We start from the raw sequence: 19581 nt of genomic DNA on the forward strand, positions 1-19581 counted from the left end.
AACAATGCAGCAATTTTTATCCCACTTTTTGATGATTATTGAAAATTTAAGGGACCATTGGCTGCGTTTTTTTTATTTATGTAATGCTACAATTTAATGGATGCTAAATATTATTTGTTGACCAAAAGGAAACTTTGTTCTCTATCACCTCTATATTGTAAGCAGTACTGTATTTTGTTACTCAAAGTGACTAGTTGATCCCATTGTTTCTTAAACAGAAAAAACAGATACCCACCTATTTCCGTTTTTCCTTTATCCCTGGGATATACTATGTTGCAGAGAATAAGCAAGCTAGCTGAATGTCTTAACATCATTGTTCACAAAAAAAATTATTTATGCAGATATGGTCTTGCTTGTAAGAATTGATTTACAGTTATTACTAATAAAAACTTGGAAAGTGAGTACGTGCACAACCTTCAAGAGCAAGTTTGTTTGATTCCTTGTGATGTAAGACAGAGCTAAAAATTGCAGATTCAACAAACCAAATACTCTTTCATAACAACATACTAATCCAGATTAGGCAGTGGCTTTCCGTTCAGGTGCTGTCAGCCTCACCCATAATGTAAAATAGTAATACAAAACTAATTCAAATAAAACAAGCAAAATGCAAATTTAAAAGCAAGGACAATTCCTGAAAATGTGTATTTTACACCATGTTTTAAAACACTACAAATGCCGTTAACTAAACATGATTGAATGCTTCCAAAGAACAATAAATAAGCGATGTTATCTTCAAAGCATCATAAGCATATGAAAAGACAATTGAGAATCAGTTTTGCATGGCTCCTTTTAGGGAAGTGACAAATAAAAATATACCATTCGTAACAACCATACTGAAACTGCGTTGCCCAACTGATTATATACTGTACATAAAATCATAAGTATAAAGAGTCCATTTTATGCAGCACCAAAGTGCTACAGTGACTTTATTTTTTGAGGTCAGGGTTCAGCTACCACCATTTAATATCCCCAGAGGCTTAAAAAAAAATCCCATACCTGTTTAAAAACCACTTAATACTCCAAAACAAAAGATGCAATTCTAAACATGAACCCATATTCTTTAGCAGGTTTGGCCAAGGATGTTTCACTTGTAAGTCACAGCAGTTACAAAACCTTGTTTATCAAAAGGAGGGCTTTCAGTGTCAGGTTTCTGGAGCCCTGTGGGAAATCTAAATGGAATCCCAGGGCATTTGCAGATGGCTGACAAGATCAAAGCTGCCACTCCGCTCTGGTCTTCTGCCTACTCTGGATCTCTTTATTGCTAACTGCCGATGGGACATCAACCGTCTCGACTTCACCGCACCTTGTCCCCATTCCAACCTCACTCCTTCAGAACGCTCTGCTCTCCACTCCCTCCGCACTAATCCTAACCTTACTATTAAACCCACCAACAAGGGTGGTGCTGTTGTAGTCTACCTTGCCGAGGCACAGCGACAACTCGCAGATACCTCCTCTTATTTACCCCTCGATCGTGACCCCACTAAGGAGCACCAGGCCATTGTCTCCCACACCATCACCGACTTTATCCACTCAGGGGATCTCCCATCCACTGCTACCAACCTTATAGTTCCCACACCTCGCACGTCCCGTTTCTACCTCCTACCCAAGATCCACAAACCTGCCTGTCCTGGCAGACCTATTGTCTCAGTTTGCTCCTGCCCCACCGAACTCGTTTCTGCATACCTCGAAACGGTTTTATCCCCCTTGTTCAATCCCTTCCTACCTATGTTCGTGACACTTCTCACGCTCTTAAACTTTTCGCTGATTTTAGGTTCCCTGGCCCCCACCGCTTTATTTTCACCATGGATGTCCAGTCCCTATATACTTCCATCCCCCATCAGGAAGGTCTCAAAACTCTCTGCTTCGTTTTAGATTCCAGACCTAATCAGTTCCCCCTACCACCACTCTGCTCTGTCTAGCGGAATTAGTCCTTACTCTTAATAATTTCTCCTTTGGCTCCTCCCACTTCCTGCAAACTAAAGGTGTAGCTATGGGCACCCGTATGGGTCCCAGCTATGCCTACCTTTTTGTTGGCTTTGTGGAACAATCTATGTTCCGTGCCTATTCTGGTATCTGTCCCCCACTTTTCCTTTGCTACATCGACGACTGCATTGGCGCTGCTTCCTGCACGCATGCTGAGCTCGTTGACTTTATTGACTTTGCCTCCAACTTTCACCCTGCCCTCAAGTTTACCTGGTCCATTTCCGACACCTCCCTCCCCTTTCTAGATTTTTCTGTCTCTGTCTCTGGAGACAGCTTATCTACTGATGTCTACTATAAGCCTACTGACTCTCACAGCTATCTGGACTATTCCTCTTCTCACCCTGTCTCTTGCAAAAATGCCATCCCCTTCTCGCAATTCCTCCGTCTCCGCTGCATCTGCTCTCAGGATGAGGCTTTTCATTCCAGGACGAGGGAGATGTCTTCCGTTTTTAAAGAAAGGGGCTTCCCTTCCTCCACTATCAACTCTGCTCTCAAACGCATCTCCTCCATTTCACGTACATCTGCTCTCACTCCTTCCTCCCACCACCCCACTAGGAATAGGGTTCCCCTGGTCCTCACCTACCACCACATCAGCCTCCGGGTCCAACATATTATTCTCCATAACTTCCGCCACCTCCAACGGGATCCCACCACTAAGCACATCTTTCGCTGCCCCCCTCGCTCTGCTTTCCGCAGGGATCGCTCCCTACGCGACTCCCTTGTCCATTCGTCCCTCCAATCCCTCCCCACGGATCTCCCTCCTGGCACTTATCCTTGTAAGCGGAACAAGTGCTACACATGCCCTTACACTTCCTCCCTTACCACCATTCAGGGTCCCAAACAGTCCTTCCAGGTGAGGCAACACTTCACCTGTGAGTCGGCTGGGGTGATATACTGCGTCCGGTGCTCCCGATGTGGCCTTCTATATATTGGCGAGACCTGACGCAGACTGGGAGACCGCTTCGCTGAACACCTACGCTCTGTCCGCCAGAGAAAGCAGGATCTCCCAGTGGCCACACATTTTAATTCCACATCCCATTCCCATTCTGACATGTCTATCCACGGCCTCCTATACTGTAAAGATGAAGCCACACTCAGGTTGGAGGAACAACACCTTATATTCCTTCTGGGTATCCTCCAACCTGATGGCATGAACATCGACTTCTCTAACTTCTGCTAATGCCCCACCTCCCCCTCGAACCCCATCCGTTTTTTATTTTTATACACACATTCTTTCACTCTCTCTCCTTTTTCTCCCTCTGTCCCTCTGACTATACCCCTTGCCCCATCCTCTGGTTCCCCCCCCCATCTTTCTCCCTGGACCTCCTGTCCCATGATCCTCTCATATCCCCTTTGCCAATCACCTGTCCAGCTCTTGGCTCCATCCCTCCCCCTCCTGTCTTCTCCTATCATTTTGGATCTCCCACTCCCCCTCCCACTTTCAAATCTCTTACTAACTCTTCCTTCGGTTAGTCCTGAAGAAGGGTCTCCGCCTGAAATGTCGACTGTACCTCTTCCAAGAGATGCTGCTTGGCCTGCTGCATTCACCAGCAACTTTGATGTGTGTTGCTGACTCATTAGCACTAGTTTTCATCAACCGCTGTTTTTAATATTATTAAAAAATCTAGAACAGGTACAGAGCTTCCAAAAGATGTGATGTGGTGCATCACAGTACATTAACATTCATAGGAGAGTTAGTGCCTATATTTGCAGGGCAAAGCATGTGGAAAAACTAGAAGTGTCACAGGATCTTGAGGTTTCTGGAAATATTTGCATTTATTGTCCATCCCAATTTTCCTCAGAACTGTTTGGACAGTAAGGAATCAACTACATTAGTGGACCTTGAATCCTAAAAAGGCCAGATAGAGTAAAGAATAGAAAATTTCTTCCCCTGAATGAACTGGACATGTTTTTATGAAAATCTAATGGTTTTCTGGTTACCATTACTTATACTTTTTTTCTGAAACTATTCCAAAGTTATTTAAATATTTCAGTTTTAAAATTCTTGGGTTTAAGGTTTGGACTTATATTTCTCAAAATGTGATCCAAAACTCCAACTAACATGGAAATAGTTTCACTGTACTCACACATGCCCTAATACCTCCAAAACAAACATCTAAGAAGATTTCTTAACCTTCAGAAATGCTTTCAGTCTGAGTGCTTATTTCCGTATTTTAATCAAGGGTAGATATAGCCTAATGCTATAAAACATTTATTTTTAAATGACACAAACAGAGCTGAAAAGCTCTGCAATAAATATTCTGCCAACTGGAAAACTAAAAGTCTAAACACACCCGTGAATTGATAATTGCAGAAACAATTATAATAATATTTTTTCTATTGTTTACAAGGCAGCATTTAAATGCAGCTACTGAACAAAACAATTTAGGAAACACTTGAAAAGTTTTATTAATTGCTGTTATTGTCTGTTTACTAACTGCACTAAACTAGAATAATAATTACCACCAGAACACAAGCCCCAGAACTCTTTCTCAACAATTCTGCAGCATTCTCAACTGCAGACAATGAAGCCCATTGAATGCATTCAAAATTAAAAATGATAGATTACTGATCACTGGGGCAAAGTTGGGAAGTATACAGATAGAAACAGAAAAGTGGGCACTGGATTAACTGTAATCTTGTTGAATAGCACAGCAGCCTTGAGAAGCCATGTAACCAAGTCCTGTTCAAAAGGTAAATGATCTCACATCTTTCCTTCAAGTTTTGGCAGCACTTGCAGGATGCTGTCTCACAATGCCAGCAACCCTGGTTGGATCCTGATGTCTGGTGCTGTATAAAGTTTGCATGCTCTCCCCGTCTCTACGTCTTTTCTCCAGTTTCCTTCCAAAAACAAAGTGGTGGTTGGTAGTTGAAATGACCAATTTAAATTATTCTGCGTGTGCAGGTGCATATTTGAGCAGGATCAGGAGAGGGAGGGAGTTGGTGGGAATACGTGGAGAAGAGATTACAGGGATAAAATGAGAATGAGACTGCTCTGAGTCAGTATAGACATGTTGAGTTGAAATTGCTTGCTTCTATATTGTAAAAAGATATCCAAATTTGTGCTATACTATTAATGTCTTTCAGAAAAATCAATTTGCCCCACACACCACCAAATTCTAACATGGCAAAGTTATTCCCGGCCTGGTTTATCTGGTAAAAAAAACACACCCAGAAACAACTCTAAAATTAGGAGTGCTGTCCTATAGACTGTTCAAACAGTCTAATATGACTGTAGAGTATAATTCTGTGAGTACTCCATTGAACCCGACTCTTTCATCACAATCCCTAATTACCTTCAGCTACTTCTTCAATTAACTTGTTTCCATGAGGTCAAATGTGGAGATGTCTGCTGATAATAGCACTATATTCATTCATAACTGAGAAGCCAAGCAGCTCATGCCTACATGCAGTAAGACCCTTGTAAAATTCAGACTCAATCTGAAAAGTGGCTTGCTACTGTCACACCAGACGAATGTCAAGCAATGATCTTCTGCAGCAAAGGATAATTGAACCACATGCTCTTCATGCATTACCTTTGCCGAGTCCCCCAAACATCAATGTCCATCAGCGGATGAGACGAGAGTCACTGCTCGCCAGAACCTCAACTGGAACAGCCTTATCAAAATTGCAGCAACAACAGCAGATCAGGTCTGGGTCATCTTCCAATGAATGACACAACTTCGAGTATTTCCACCATCCACAACGTGCAACTTACCTGCGTGTAGGAATAGTCACCGCGTAGCTGAATGTATGCAGCTCAAGTACGGCTCAAGAAATTCAACACCATCCAGGAAGAAGCTGGCTTTACACCTTACTCACAACTTTAAACATTCCTTTCCTCTTCAAACAGTGCAACAGTTTCAACATGTACCATTTACAATGTTTACAAGTACTTACATAAGCAACCCCACTTTTAGCACCCCAGTAAGTAAATATTACCACCATGGACAACAACAGCACTATGTACAAGGGAACAGGTTCCAAGGTTGTCAAGCCGAGGAGTGGTAGTGGGAACAAGCTTCCACTACCTAAAAGAGCTCCTCACGGCATGCGCCTCAAATAGCCTCTGACAGCCAAGTCCAACTCCGAGCCTTCTCGTGTGGTTTAGCCTCTAAGCCCGGCGGAACTGTTTCTACTGTCAGGAGAAAGGGCGAAGGTGAGTCCTGGTGCCTTAAAACCAGTGCTTCGGGTAGATGGAGCTCATCAGCCTGAGAAGGCAGTCCATCTAACAGAGGGAAAACTCTGATTTCAAGCCTCCGCTGCCTTGCGGCCATACCCACTCATGGGAAAGGCTTCGGGAGTAAACCCTGAGGATAAATCCGGAGCTGGAGTCCCTAAGGCAGTCCGTGATTGCCTTCAACCTCGTTCTGGCAACTCCTGCGACGGCACTGGTGCCAAGCTGTATCGGCCCTTGCCCTTCCCTTGGACGACATCGGTGTTGTGGAGAGGGGAAACTTGCTGCATGGGCAACTGTCGGTCTTCCATACAACCTTGCCCAGGCCTGCGTCTTGAAACTTTCCAGGCGCAGATCCATGGTTTCGCAAGACTAACGGATGCCACCACAAGGGAACACCATCACCTGCACGTTCTCCAAGTAGCATTCTATCCTTGGAAATATTTCATCATTACATTGTGCCCAAATCCTCAACTCCCTCCCCAATCACACTGGAGGAATATCTTCTCTAGAAAACTGCACTTTCTCAAGGGTGGTTACAGATGGTCATGACTGCTAGTCTTTCCTGTATTCCCACACCCTATAATAAAAATAATAAATTATATGAATTTAAATAAAGGAAAAAAAATCAGACAGAAAGCCACTCTCTTAGCAATTTTGTAATTAACTGCTCTGTGCATTAGAATGTTCCATGTTCCATCTTTTGTCTATGGTAGGGAAACACTTTATACCTCTGGGACTGATAATGATGAGGAATGGGAAACAGAAAACAAACATTCATCTTATATCATGACACCATGAGTTGGTATACACACCTATCGCATCGTTAACACAACTAATAAGCAATAAGCAATAATTAAGCAAAATAAAACTGATCACTCAAATTAATTAGCCTTACAAAAGAAACCTGTAAACAATATAATCAAATATTTGCATGCAGATTTCCTTATACATACATAAGATTTGAAGTTTTATCATGGCAAAGAGTCAGGAAGATTTATTAAACTACTGAACACCAAAGACCCTATTAAAGGATCAAGTGTAGTGATATATCAAGCAAGGCAGTGTTTGCTATGCTTCATGCTCGCAAGCAATTTCAGTGCAAAGTAGTGAATCATAAATAAACGTCATGTCACCTAATTTCTTATACATTTATATTAATATTTCTTTTAAAAAATCTAAACAAGCTCATGCTGAATATCAATTCACTAGAATCACTGTTTAAAAATGCTTAACAGTGGTAAATTTAAAATTCTATTCAGTACACATAGATCTTAGCAGCATTCTTTTTTTAACTTCACTCTATTGCCACTTTATTGATTAAATGGATAAGCACTTTACTCTTTGTTTCCCCAAAACAGCGAGAAAAGAATCCTAGTTTCATCATCTATCAGTTAAAATCACTGCCAAACATACAAAAAAGTACTTTCAAAAAAACCATCCATACAAAACAAACTGCCTTGCAAACAAAAAATAAACAAAACCGTACGTAGTGTCAGGAGAAATTTCGGACTTGTTGGAACCATTACCAACTTTGAGTTCTACATTTAAAATTTGCTAATTCAGACATTTCAACTTTTTACTTCAATAATTCTGGTACCGCAGTATGACCCTATGAATGGCTCCCAGGTATTTTTCTACAACCAAAAAGCCAATTTGAATTACACCAGTTAATTCCCAATCTGGTCACGGAGCAGAGTAGAATTCACACCCCACCCCCATCCCCATCCCTAACTGGCTAATAAAATTGACACAGGGTTTATTTTCAAACTACTAGTCTGATAACAAACAAATGCTAGCTCATGGCAACATAAGCACTCCAAGCACAAGGAACCTGTTGTCAATGAGAATGTGCAAAGGCAAGTGGGAAATCGTATACCTTAAAACTATTTAGATATATACTGGTCTCACATTCACCACTCAATTCCTTTTTAGGTTAAAGTAATCCTGTAATCAAATGCTGCAACAGGATAGCACCCAATATAATCACATATCCATGACATGGAAGTCAATTTTTGGCTGTGTTTTAAAAGTTAGGTTTATTTTCAGAATAAATTAACTTCCACTGTGATCGGATTTACAAAATAATCTAAATCTGGTTGATCTTGGCTAATGAGGAAGATTGCTTGAATAACTTAAGTTCACAACAAAGCAGACACAAATGTCTGGTTCTTCACTGAATTACGAACATACCTCCTTTCAATTTCACTCTCATTACATTGTTTATATTCAAAGTTTCAGATCTGAAAACCCATCATTTACCCCAACATTTATTCCTAATTTTTACCATGCACTGTACTTTCCAACCAGTTTATATTTACAATTTAATGGTGCAATTTTGTTCCAATTCACAGGGGGCTAGATCCCATGTCAATCAACTAAAATTTGCATTCTTCAACTAGACAATTTTCACATTTGATTTTCCTACTCTTTTCCTCAAATTCTTTGAAATTGTGAGGACAAGCTCCAAAACCTTTTTCCATTGAAAACCAGTTGTCTCCCTACATCCCCCGTATCTATCCTGAGCACTTGGTTGGACAGGAAACAGATGGATCACAAGATATACATCTTGAAGTCCACTCTCTACTTTTTGCCTGGTTCAGCTCCTTCCTACAATTTGAGGATCTACCTCTTCTGAAAGCTAAGAAGGAAGCTTTAAGAGAGGCACTAATGAAAGACGCTTCGCTATATGAGGTACATTCTTAGAAAACCATTCATATTGGGATTTTCTGTCACATGTTCCGTTGAAAAAAATTCAGTTAATTTGTTTCTTTCATGTTTTGTTTACTTCTTTTTGCTCCTACATAAATTCTGCAAAATATATTTTTATTTTCTACCTCAAATATTTGGCAGTGATTTGCAAATTTATGTTAGCTGAAGTGCTGTAATATAGGTACACTATAGCTGCTAACGCAGGCAAAATATTATCAAATTTAACTTTGATTGGTATGTGGCATAGTTATTAAGTTATTGGAGGAGTAATGATTTAGCTATGAGAATTCAAATCTCACCAACCACAGCTGGGAACTTAAAATCAGTCAATTCAAAAAAATAACACTTCTCAAAAAATAATTTGAAATAACTTAAACTAATGGTGACCATGCGACTAATAGACTGATGTTTAAAAACTCATTTTTCAGTGAATGTGATGTCTAGTGCTACCCACCTATCCAGTCCTCTGAAATGGTCAAGCCAGCTATTCAATTATATCAAGACTTTTGCACTAAAGAAATATAAGAATGAAACTAGAATAACAACTCAGGATCATCTGAGGCATCAAAAACAGAAATGCTGCTATCACTGTATTCCTTATCAACATCAGGGGAAAAATGTTTAAATTGGGAAATCTGCCGCACGAGCTAGTCAAGCAATGCACAGAATTCTAGCTTTCAAACAACATGATTCCTCCATCAGAATCAAGTACAACCTATTCTACCAGCAAAAAACAGTGGTAAATAGTCAAGAAACTCCTGCTGATCATCAATAATTATCTACCAAATCAGTTACTTCTTCACATTAGAAGCAGTACTATTAGATTTTTGTTACTTAGCCAATTCTGTGCCCACACTGCCACAGCTGTATTTTATCCTTGGTCTTCAATCCTGATGCCATTTTGTGATACATTGGCAAAATAATTAAGAACAGGTGGAGATTAAATTGATTTCTCTGAATTGAATAACAGCAAAGAAAATATTGGGAAAAATTGCACAAAATCACATTATTATACAATGGAGTCTACTAGGAGACAACACTAGATCAAATGAAACACCATTTTGAACAATAAACTATCAATAGCTGTGATAAGAAGCAAATCTCAGTGCTTGCTTACAGCACTGTTAAACCAGGTGCTCTATCAGATATAAATATCACCTTATTCCTACATTATTATGCCACTCTTTCAGGTAATCAAGAATTTATAAAGCTGGGTTTCTCTGCAAATTAAATTCTATTCTGACAGTCAGGAAAAATATGGTCGATAAGTGACAAAATATCGCAAAACACAGCAAATAACAAAAGTTATCAGGTAAACAAGTTGTTCAGTAGTCCAGTTTTGAAGCTGTTTTAAAGGAAATTTAAGATATAACACAGAGATTGCTATCATCTGTAATATGATTATAAAATGTAATTTTTTCTGTACCTGTAATTTTGTACCCGTAAGCAGCTAGTTGACCTGCCATGTATTCGCCATCTGAATTATTATGTGAGCAACCCCAAGTCTTCACCCAAATTTTCTGTGTACCAGGAATAACACTGCAATGAATAAACAAAATTAGTGAAAACAATGAAAACCAAGCCAAACCAAGTTCCTGAATGCCACCTAACAGACTAAAGATAGTTCTCCACCTCTGGTCACATTAATACTTAACAAAAACGTTAGTAACATTAGCAGTAGCCACAACATTAATACAATCACGAACATGTTCCTTTTATAGCAGTTCACAAATTCCAAAATAGACTGAGGGGAAGAGCTGTGTACATATATCTACTGATGCCTCTGGACACATCTTCAGTGAATTTCCTGGAATAATCCGGTGTTTCGGGTCTTTCAACATCATACACCCTCCTCCAGGTGACCCAGCCAGGGCTGATCAGACCCCAGCTTGTGTCCAGATGGTTAGCTACTTATGACCCCATGGCTCCCCTCTTTTGAGCCACAGCCATCTTGAGGCCCTCTCATGCTTCCTAAATTGTTGAGTGTGTCCCTTCACACTCTGGCTGTGCCTGAAATCAGTCATAACAATAGGGCATGTCTTGGTTGAAGATGCCATCCAATGATTTAGCCGCTTTTTAGAACCGCTCTCTCTTTGAACCAGATGGATCTTTTCAGTTCAGTATCAAAACTTTAATTCAGTATGATCTACTAGTATTCAGTGTTAAGTACAAAGTTATAAACACTAAAATCACCAATTTTGAATGAAAGACAAAGCTTCAAAATAATCATTTGCAGGTTGTGAATGCAGTTGGCAAAGCCAGCATTTATGAAATAATCTTATATTACACAAAGAATTAGAAGTAAGCCCTCCTGGTCCTCCACCAATCATCACAATCACGACTGGTCTTTTGCCTCTGCATCTGCAGATTATTTTGTGATATCTATCCATCTCTGTTCTGAACAAACTCAAGGACTGAACCACTACAGCTCTTGGGGATAGAGAATTCCAAAGATTTACTATTCAGTACATAAGCTTCCCTTCAGATGAACCGCAAATGGATTACAGTTGCAAGAAAAAATTTGTGAATGATTTGCAATTATCTGGTTTTCTGCATTCATTAACTCTGATCTTCATCTAAGTCACAATAATAGATAAACGCAATCTGCCTAAACTAATAACACACAAATAATTGGACAGACGACTTTTTGTCAATAATGAGTACACCATTTAAACAGTCATAATCTAGGCTCAAAAAAGTATGTGAACCTCTGGGGTAATGCACCTTCTACAAAAGACAGGTGTTCCATTCAATCTGATGAGATTGGAGGTGTGGGTTGTAGAGGTACCCTGCTCGATAAAAAAGACGAAGTCAGGTTACTGACAGAGCCTGCTCTTCTCAAGAAAGATCTGTTTATTTGCACCATGCCTCAATTAAAACATCTTTCAGAGACTTTAGATCAAGAATTGAAGAAATGCATGAAGCTGGAAAAGGCTACTAAAAAAAATGTAAAGACCTGAGTGTTCATCAGTCCACAAATGGAGGAAATTCAGTCCCGATGATACTCTCCCCAGGAGTGGGCGTCCTGCAAAGATCATGCCAACAGCATAACATGCAATGCTGAAAGAGGTGAAAAAGAATCCAAAAGTAATAGCAAAAGACCTGCAGAAATATTCACCAATGAGAGGGAACTTGATGACGGTGAGGACGATATGAGTGAGGTTGATGTTCTGGAGCATGTTGATATTAAGGGAGAGGAGGTGTTGGAGTTGTTAAAATACATTAGGACAGATAAGGCCCCGGGCCTGACGGAATATTCCCCAGGCTGCTCCACGAGGCGAGAGAAGAGATTGCTCAGCCTCTGGCTAGGATCTTTATGTCCTCGTTGTCCACGGGAATGGTACCGGAGGATTGGAGGGAGGTGAATGTTGCCCCTTGTTCAAAAAAGGTAGTAGGGATAGTCCAGGTAATTATAGACCAGTGAGCCTTACATCTGTGGTGGGAAAGCAGTTGGAAAAGATTCTTAGAGATAGGATCTAAAGGCATTTAGAGAATCATGGTCTGATCAGGGACAGTCAGCATGACTTTGTGAAGGGCAGATCGCGTCTAACAAGCCTGATAGACTTCTTTGAGGAGGTGACCAGGCATATAGATGAGGGTAGTGCAGTGGATGTGATCTATATGGATTTTAGTAAGGCATTTGACAAGGCTCCACATGGTAGGCTTATTCAGAAAGTTAGAAGGCATGGGATCCAGGGAAGTTTGGCCAGGTGGATTCAGAATTGGCTTGCCTGCAGAAGGCAGAGGGTTGTGGTGGAGGGAGTACATTCAGATTGGAGGATTGTGACTAGTGGTGTCCCACAAGGATCTGTTCTGGGACCTCTACTCTTCGTGATTTTTATTAACGACCTGGATGTGGGGGTAGAAGGGTGCGTTGGCAAGTTTGCAGATGACACAAAGGTTGGTGGTGTTGTAGATAGTGTAGAGGATTGTCAAAGATTGCAGAGAGACATTGATAGGATGCAGAAGTGGGCTGAGAAGTGGCAGATGGAGTTCAACCTGGAGAAGTGTGAGGTGGTACACTTTGGAAGGACAAACTCCAAGGCAGAGTACAAAGTAAATGGCAGGATACTTGGTAGTGTGGACCAGCAGAGGGATCTGGGGGTACATGTCCACAAATCCGTGAAAGTTGCCTCACAGGTGGATAGGATAGTTAAGAAAGCCTATGGGGTGTTAGCTTTCATAAGTCGAGGGACAGAGTTTAAGAGTCGCAATGTAATGATGCAGCTCTATAAAACTCTGGTTAGGCCACACTTGGAGTACTGTGTCCAGTTCTGGTCGCCTCAGTATAGGAAGGATGTGGAAGCATTGGAAAGGGTACAGAGGAGATTTACCAGGATGCTGCCTGGTTTAGAAAGTATGCATTATGATCAGAGATTAAGGGAGCTAGGGCTTTACTCTTTGGAGAGAAGGAGGATGAGAGGAGACATGATAGAGGTGTACAAGATAATAAGAGGAATAGGTAGAGTGGATAGCCAGCGCCTCTTCCCCAGGTCACCACTGCTCAATACAAGAGGACATGGCTTTAAGGTAAGGGGTGGGAAGTTCAAGGGGGATATTAGAGGAAGGTTTTTTACTCAGAGAGTGGCTGGTGCGTGGAATGCACTGCCTGAGTCAGTGGTGGAGGCAGATACACTAGTGAATTTTAAGAGACTACTAGACAGGTATATGGAGGAATTTAAGGTGGGGCTTATATGGCAGGCAGGGTTTGAGGGTCGGCACAACATTGTGGGCCGAAGGGCCTGTACTGTGCTGTACTATTCTATGTTAAATATCTATATCTTGCTGAAGTCTCTGTTCATGTGTCCACTATAAGAAAAACACTGATCAAGAATAGTGCTTATGGAAGGACACCATGGAGGAAACCACTGCTTTCCAAATAAAAACACTGCTCTACGTCTCAAGTTTGCAAAAGACCACCAGGAAATTCAACAATGCTTCTGGGACAATGTTCTGTGGACACGAGACAAAAATTGAATTTTTTAGTAGAAATGCTCATCACTGTTTGGAGGTTTGGCACACCCAACACCAAAACCTCATCCCAACTGTGAAGCATGTAGGAGCATCAGGGTTTGGGGCTGCTTTGCTGCCTCTGGGCCTCGACAGTTTGCAATCATTGAGGGAACAATGAATTCAAATTTGTATCAAGACATTTTACAGGAGAATATCAGCGTAGTGGTCCGTCACCTGAAGCTTAATAGAAGTTGGATAATGCAACAAGACAATGATCCATAACACAAGAGTAAATCAACAACAGAAAGTTTCAAAAAGAAGAAAGTTTGAGTTTTGGAATGGCCAAGTCAAGGTCCAGACCTTAACTCAATTGAGATGCTATGGTATGCCCTGAAAAGGGCTGTTCATGCAAGGTATCCCAGAAATATTGATTAACTGAAACAGTTTTGTACGGAGGAATGGTCTAAAATTCCTCCTTGCTACTGTGCAAGTCTGATCAGCAGCTACAGGAAATGTTTGGGAGGCTATTACTGCTAAAGGAGGTTCGTGCAAGGGTTTACATAAATTTTCCAGCCTGGACTGTGAATGATTAAACACACAACTGTTTGTGTGTTATTAGTTAAGGCAGATTGTGTTTGTCTATTACATTTTTTGAGTAATTAATGCAGAAAACCAGACAATTGCAAAGTGTTTGTAAACTTTCTCTTGCAACTGTATATTCTATTCCAAAATTGTGACCCAATTCTAAACTCGTCACCCAGGAAAACCATCCCCTTTAGTGCCCTGATGAGCCCCATAGGAATTTTGAGTGTTTCAATGAGGTCACTGTTCAATCTTCTAATTCCTGCAAAATATAAGTCTAGCCTGCTAAACCTATCATAACACAACAAAGTCTAGTGAATTGTCTCTAAGCAAATTTTTCCATTTTTTTTCCACTGAGGCAAAAACTAAACTAAATGTAACAAGCTACAGTATCTCCAAGTGACTTTTTCTCAACTACGCAAATCTTCTCAAAATAAAGGCCCACGTAGCTTTAGCCTTCCTAGCTGCTTGCTAAATCTGCATGTTAGCTTCCACCAAGTTGTGCATAAGCACAGCTGTTCCCTTTGAACATCAGAATCTCAGTCAGGTGTATTATCATTATCATATGTGCTCAGTGGCCACTTTATTAGGTACACCTGCTCGTTAATATAAACATCTAATCAGCAAATCATGTGACAGCAACTCAGTACATAAAAGACATGGTCAAAAGGTTCAGCGTTGTCCCAACCAAACATCAGAATGGGGCAGAAATGTGAACTACATGATTTTGACCATAGAATGATCATTGGTGCCAGACAGGTTGGATTGAGTATCTCAGAAACTGCTGACCTCCTGGGATTTTCATGCTCAACAGTCTCTGGAGTTTACAGAGAATGGTCCAATAAACAAAAATTATCCAGTGAGCAGTTCAGTGGGTGAAAACACATCATTAATGAGAGAGGTCAGAGGAGAATGGCCAGATTTGTTAAAGCCGACAGGAGGGCAACAGTAACTCAAATAACCACGTAACAGTGGTGTGCAGAAGAGCATCTGAGTACCAACAGCACATTGAACCTTGAAGTGGATGGGCTATGCAGCAAAAGACCATGAACATACACTCAGTGGCCTCTATTTTAGGTATAGGAAGTACCTAATAAAGTGGGCACTAGTGTATTATATGAAATTTGTTGTCTCACAACAGCAATACAATGCACAGCAATAAAATTACTATAAATTACAAATTAAGTAATGTAAACAAAAGGACTTAGCAAATGTTGGACCATTTAGAAATCTGATGACAGGAGGAAGAACCTATTCCTAAATCACTGAGTGCATGTCTTTAAGCTCCTGTACCTCCTCCAAGATAGTAATAACAAGAGGGCACCTCCCAGATGATGAGGGCTCTTGGACAAGGATGCCACCTTCTTACGGCACTGTTCTTGAAGATATTCTCAATGATTGTACCCATGATGGAACCAGCTGGGTCTATAACTCACTGCAGCCTCTTGCGATCCTGTGCAGTGTTGCCTCCATTCCAGGCTGTGATGCAGCCAGTCAGCATGCTCTCCAGTGTATATCTGTACAAATCTGCAAGTCTTTGGCGGCATATGAAATCTCCTCAAGCTCCTGACGAAGTAGAGCTGCTAGTGTAGATTCTTCATGATTGTGTTAATGTGTTGGGCCCAGGTTAGGTTGCTAAAGGTGTTGACACCCAGGAATTTGAAGCTGCTTACCCTTTCTACCACTGACCCCTCAATGAGAATTGCTTTGTGTTCTCCCAACTTCCACTTCGTGAAGTCCACAATCAATTCCTTGGTTTCGCTGAAATTGAATGCAAGAGTGAAGGGCAGAGCTTAGGATGACGGCGACTCCTTTGCTTGCCTCTTCGGAAACAGCCCTATTTCTATCTTTAATATCTCCTTTTTTCCTGTTCAGGGTTCTTTTGGAGACCCTGACCTAGAGTTACATGCTGACTTCAGTTCTTTGTGGAAATGGGACCCACTCTCAGGGCCTCATGACCAGCCGCTTTTCAATATGCCAAGGACGCGGCTGGAAGACTAACACGCCTTCAGGGCGCCGAATTTTCGTAGCTCTGGAGGCGGGCGGATTCGAGGTTGGTGCCGCCGCCTGATGTGTTGTGGGAGTACACGGAAGATCGAAAGCAGTAAGCTGGTTGCTGGCTGTGTGCCCAGAGCCCCGCGTTCTTTGGGCACAGAGCTCGGAAAAAGCAACACAACAGACTTTTAACATCATAAATTAGTAAGTAGTTTGTTATGTCTCCTCTCTCACTGCGAAACAGAGGCACCTCTTTTTCCCTTATTAGGGAGAGAGAGAGCCTGTGATATGTCGAAATATAGGGTGACGAGCAGTCTTTGGGGTACTGCAAGTCTGATGCTTTGCTGCACGCTTGAGTGCTCAGTAAAGGGTTCAGATGCTTTTTTGCTGGTGGGGGAGGGGAGAACGTCACTTTGCTCCTGCTATGCTCGGGAGAAGCTGGGGGGGTGGGCCTTGGGGTTCTAACATTTAACTGTCATTCGTTCTTTGGGGCACTCTCTGTTTTTGTGGAGGTTTGCGAAGTAAAAGAATTTCAGGATGTATATTTTATACATTTCTCTGACATTAAATGTACCTATTGAAACCTATTGAAGTCATTGTTGCGAAGCTATTCAACCAGCTAATCTATCTCATACTCGTAAATCTCTTCATCCCCATCAATGACTTTACCAACAACCACAGTGTCATCTTTCAATCTATAGATGGTGTTTGACCCGCTCTTTGCCATCAAATCACAGAAGAGCAGTGGGCCAAGCACACATCCTTAAGGTGTGCCTGCATGGATTGCCACTGAAGAGACGTTATTACCAATCTATGTTGACTGTAATTTCCCAATGAGGCAAATGAGGATGCATTTGCAGAAAGTGGTACAGAAGCATTTCCCTATATTTCGTAATTTGAAAAATACTCTGTTCTGTTTTGCAAACTGATGAACAAACCTACATCTGTCCATATTAAATTCCATTTACCACATTATCACCTACGCTTCTAGCTTATCTACTGTATATCCCAATGAAGCCTTCAGACACACTCCTTCCTATTCTCAATTACCTAATTACAAACTTAGAAATATGGCATTTGGTCCCCTCAGCCAAATTATTGACAAACCTCGAAGACCTAAACATCAACCGCTTTGGTATTGCACTAGTTACAACCTGACAACCTGAGAAATTTCTACTCCTGTGATTTCTAGTAGGCAATTCAAAATCTTTACCAGCATATTACTCCCAACTCCATGAACTTTGACCTTGTTGACCAATCTTTTATGGGGTACTTTGTATTTTTAAAAAAATCTGACATTCTAAGTATATTCATTGGTCTCCGATTAGTATTACCCTCCGAGAACAACACATTAGAATAGCATGATTTCCATTTTCCTACATTGGCATGAAGTGCCAAATCCTATGACTCTTTTCAAAGGTATTCTACTTTTATATCCTTCATTGGAGATTTCAGCACTTTCCACAGTACCAAGTGTAGGTCAATAGTTCCCCATTTTCACATTCCTTTCTTAAATGGCAGGGACACAATTGTGACTCACTAATCTGCAGTAATCATACAGAACCTAAAGATAAAACAACTGTAAGAACTCTACAGCTTTCAAATCTCTTGGATATAACTCACTAAATTCTTAGGATCTCTCAAGAACCGACAGTAATAACTTCTTTCCAATTACCTTTTGAGAAGGCAGCAATGTGCTACTTACTTGAACTACACTACTGTGCAAAAGTCTTAGGCAAACACATATAGTCAGGGTGCCTAAGATATTTGCACAATACTGAACTAATTTTCTGTATTACACTGTACTGCTGCTACAAAAAATAAAACAAATTTCATGACATATGATTGATGATAAACCATATTATGACACGAGTCTCTATTGTGGACTGAGAGCTTGAAGGAGGCAGGGAGAGTGGAATCAAGGTCGGAAAAAGGGGAAGAGAGAGAAAGCACCAGATCAATAAATCAATTGATTGGAATCAGATGACCTCGCCTGGTGTCTCAGAGCTGGGTGTGTCTGCACCTGCACCACCCCCACCTCTGGCACTCCTCTGCCACCTGTCCCAAACCCCTCTTGTGGCGTTCCACTCTCGTCATTCCCAACATCCTTTCCCTTCCACCAGATTTACAAACTCACTCTCTGCTCCACATTCACAAATACAATACCCTGCAAAAGTCTTAGGCACCCTAGATAGATATACATGTGCCTAAGGCTTTTGCACAGCACTGTACTTGAGTTCCTATGAATGTGCATCAACAGCACTTTTAGTTATGTTCACCCATTAACAATGAGAAGGAACTGTGATTATATGACCAGATAAGGGTTACATGTTTTGGAGCTGCCACAGTGCGAGCTGTAAAGAGTATATACTATAACCATGATGGAAGGGGTCAACTTTTAAGATGATGACTGGAATCTACTTAAAACAGACTGCTATATACAAAATTTAAATTATTGTTATAGTTGTACACATCCAGGAGAGTGCTCCATATTTCCCCTGGCCTGTTTTATGGAGAACAGAAAGCTTTTGGGGATTTTCAGTGCCGAGCCACACCACACTCCTGAGCTCTGACCTGCTCCACCCCCACAGTGTAGACTTAGTTTAATTATCTCCGGGAACCAAGGCAATGCTGATACTAAGCATTTAAATGATTAAGAGTGGCCTTCAATAACCACAAACACCTTCCCATCTTGGGTATTGCTCCAATCAGTACTGTCTTCCTCCCTCCACCTCTTCATTGCCTCCCTCCACCACCACCTTACACCTAGCTTATGACGATTTTTTTCTCCCTCCTTTAGAAATATCAGTATGACATTTTTAACAGTTGGAATTATTTCAGAATCTAAAGATCACAAAATGGATCTCTGTCAACAAATATCTTGCAATCATGGGATGCAGCCAATAAGGTCTTTAGGATTTATATCCTTTTAGTCCTTTTGTTTAATTTATATTTATTACTATTTTAAGGCCCTCAATGCCATTAGAACTTTAATATTGCACCATTTCTTTTCGCCAGTACATGAAGACATAAAAGATTTAAAGCTTCCACTATGTCATTTCTCACCACAATAACTTCACCTGCCTTTGCTTCCTAAGAAAATCACAGCTTTATTTTCTGTTATTTCTTTTTACACGGCTGTACAAGCTCTTGCAAACTTTCATTTTATAAATATCTAT

General features: G+C 41.0%; 1 protein-coding gene across 2 annotated transcripts in view; it reads right to left on the reverse strand.

The window, feature by feature from the left end:
• cdkal1 (CDK5 regulatory subunit associated protein 1-like 1) overlaps positions 1–19581 on the reverse strand; it is a 522933-nt gene that overhangs the window by 494128 nt on the left and 9224 nt on the right. For both annotated transcript variants that reach the window (XM_063069880.1, XM_063069879.1), the window contains exon 3: positions 10299–10411. In XM_063069880.1, coding sequence (XP_062925950.1) covers positions 10299–10411 — 113 coding nt within the window. The remainder of the gene's footprint in view (positions 1–10298; positions 10412–19581) is intronic.

The sequence above is a fragment of the Mobula hypostoma genome, chromosome 17, assembly GCF_963921235.1.
Source record: "Mobula hypostoma chromosome 17, sMobHyp1.1, whole genome shotgun sequence".
Classification (NCBI taxonomy): domain Eukaryota; kingdom Metazoa; phylum Chordata; class Chondrichthyes; order Myliobatiformes; family Myliobatidae; genus Mobula; species Mobula hypostoma.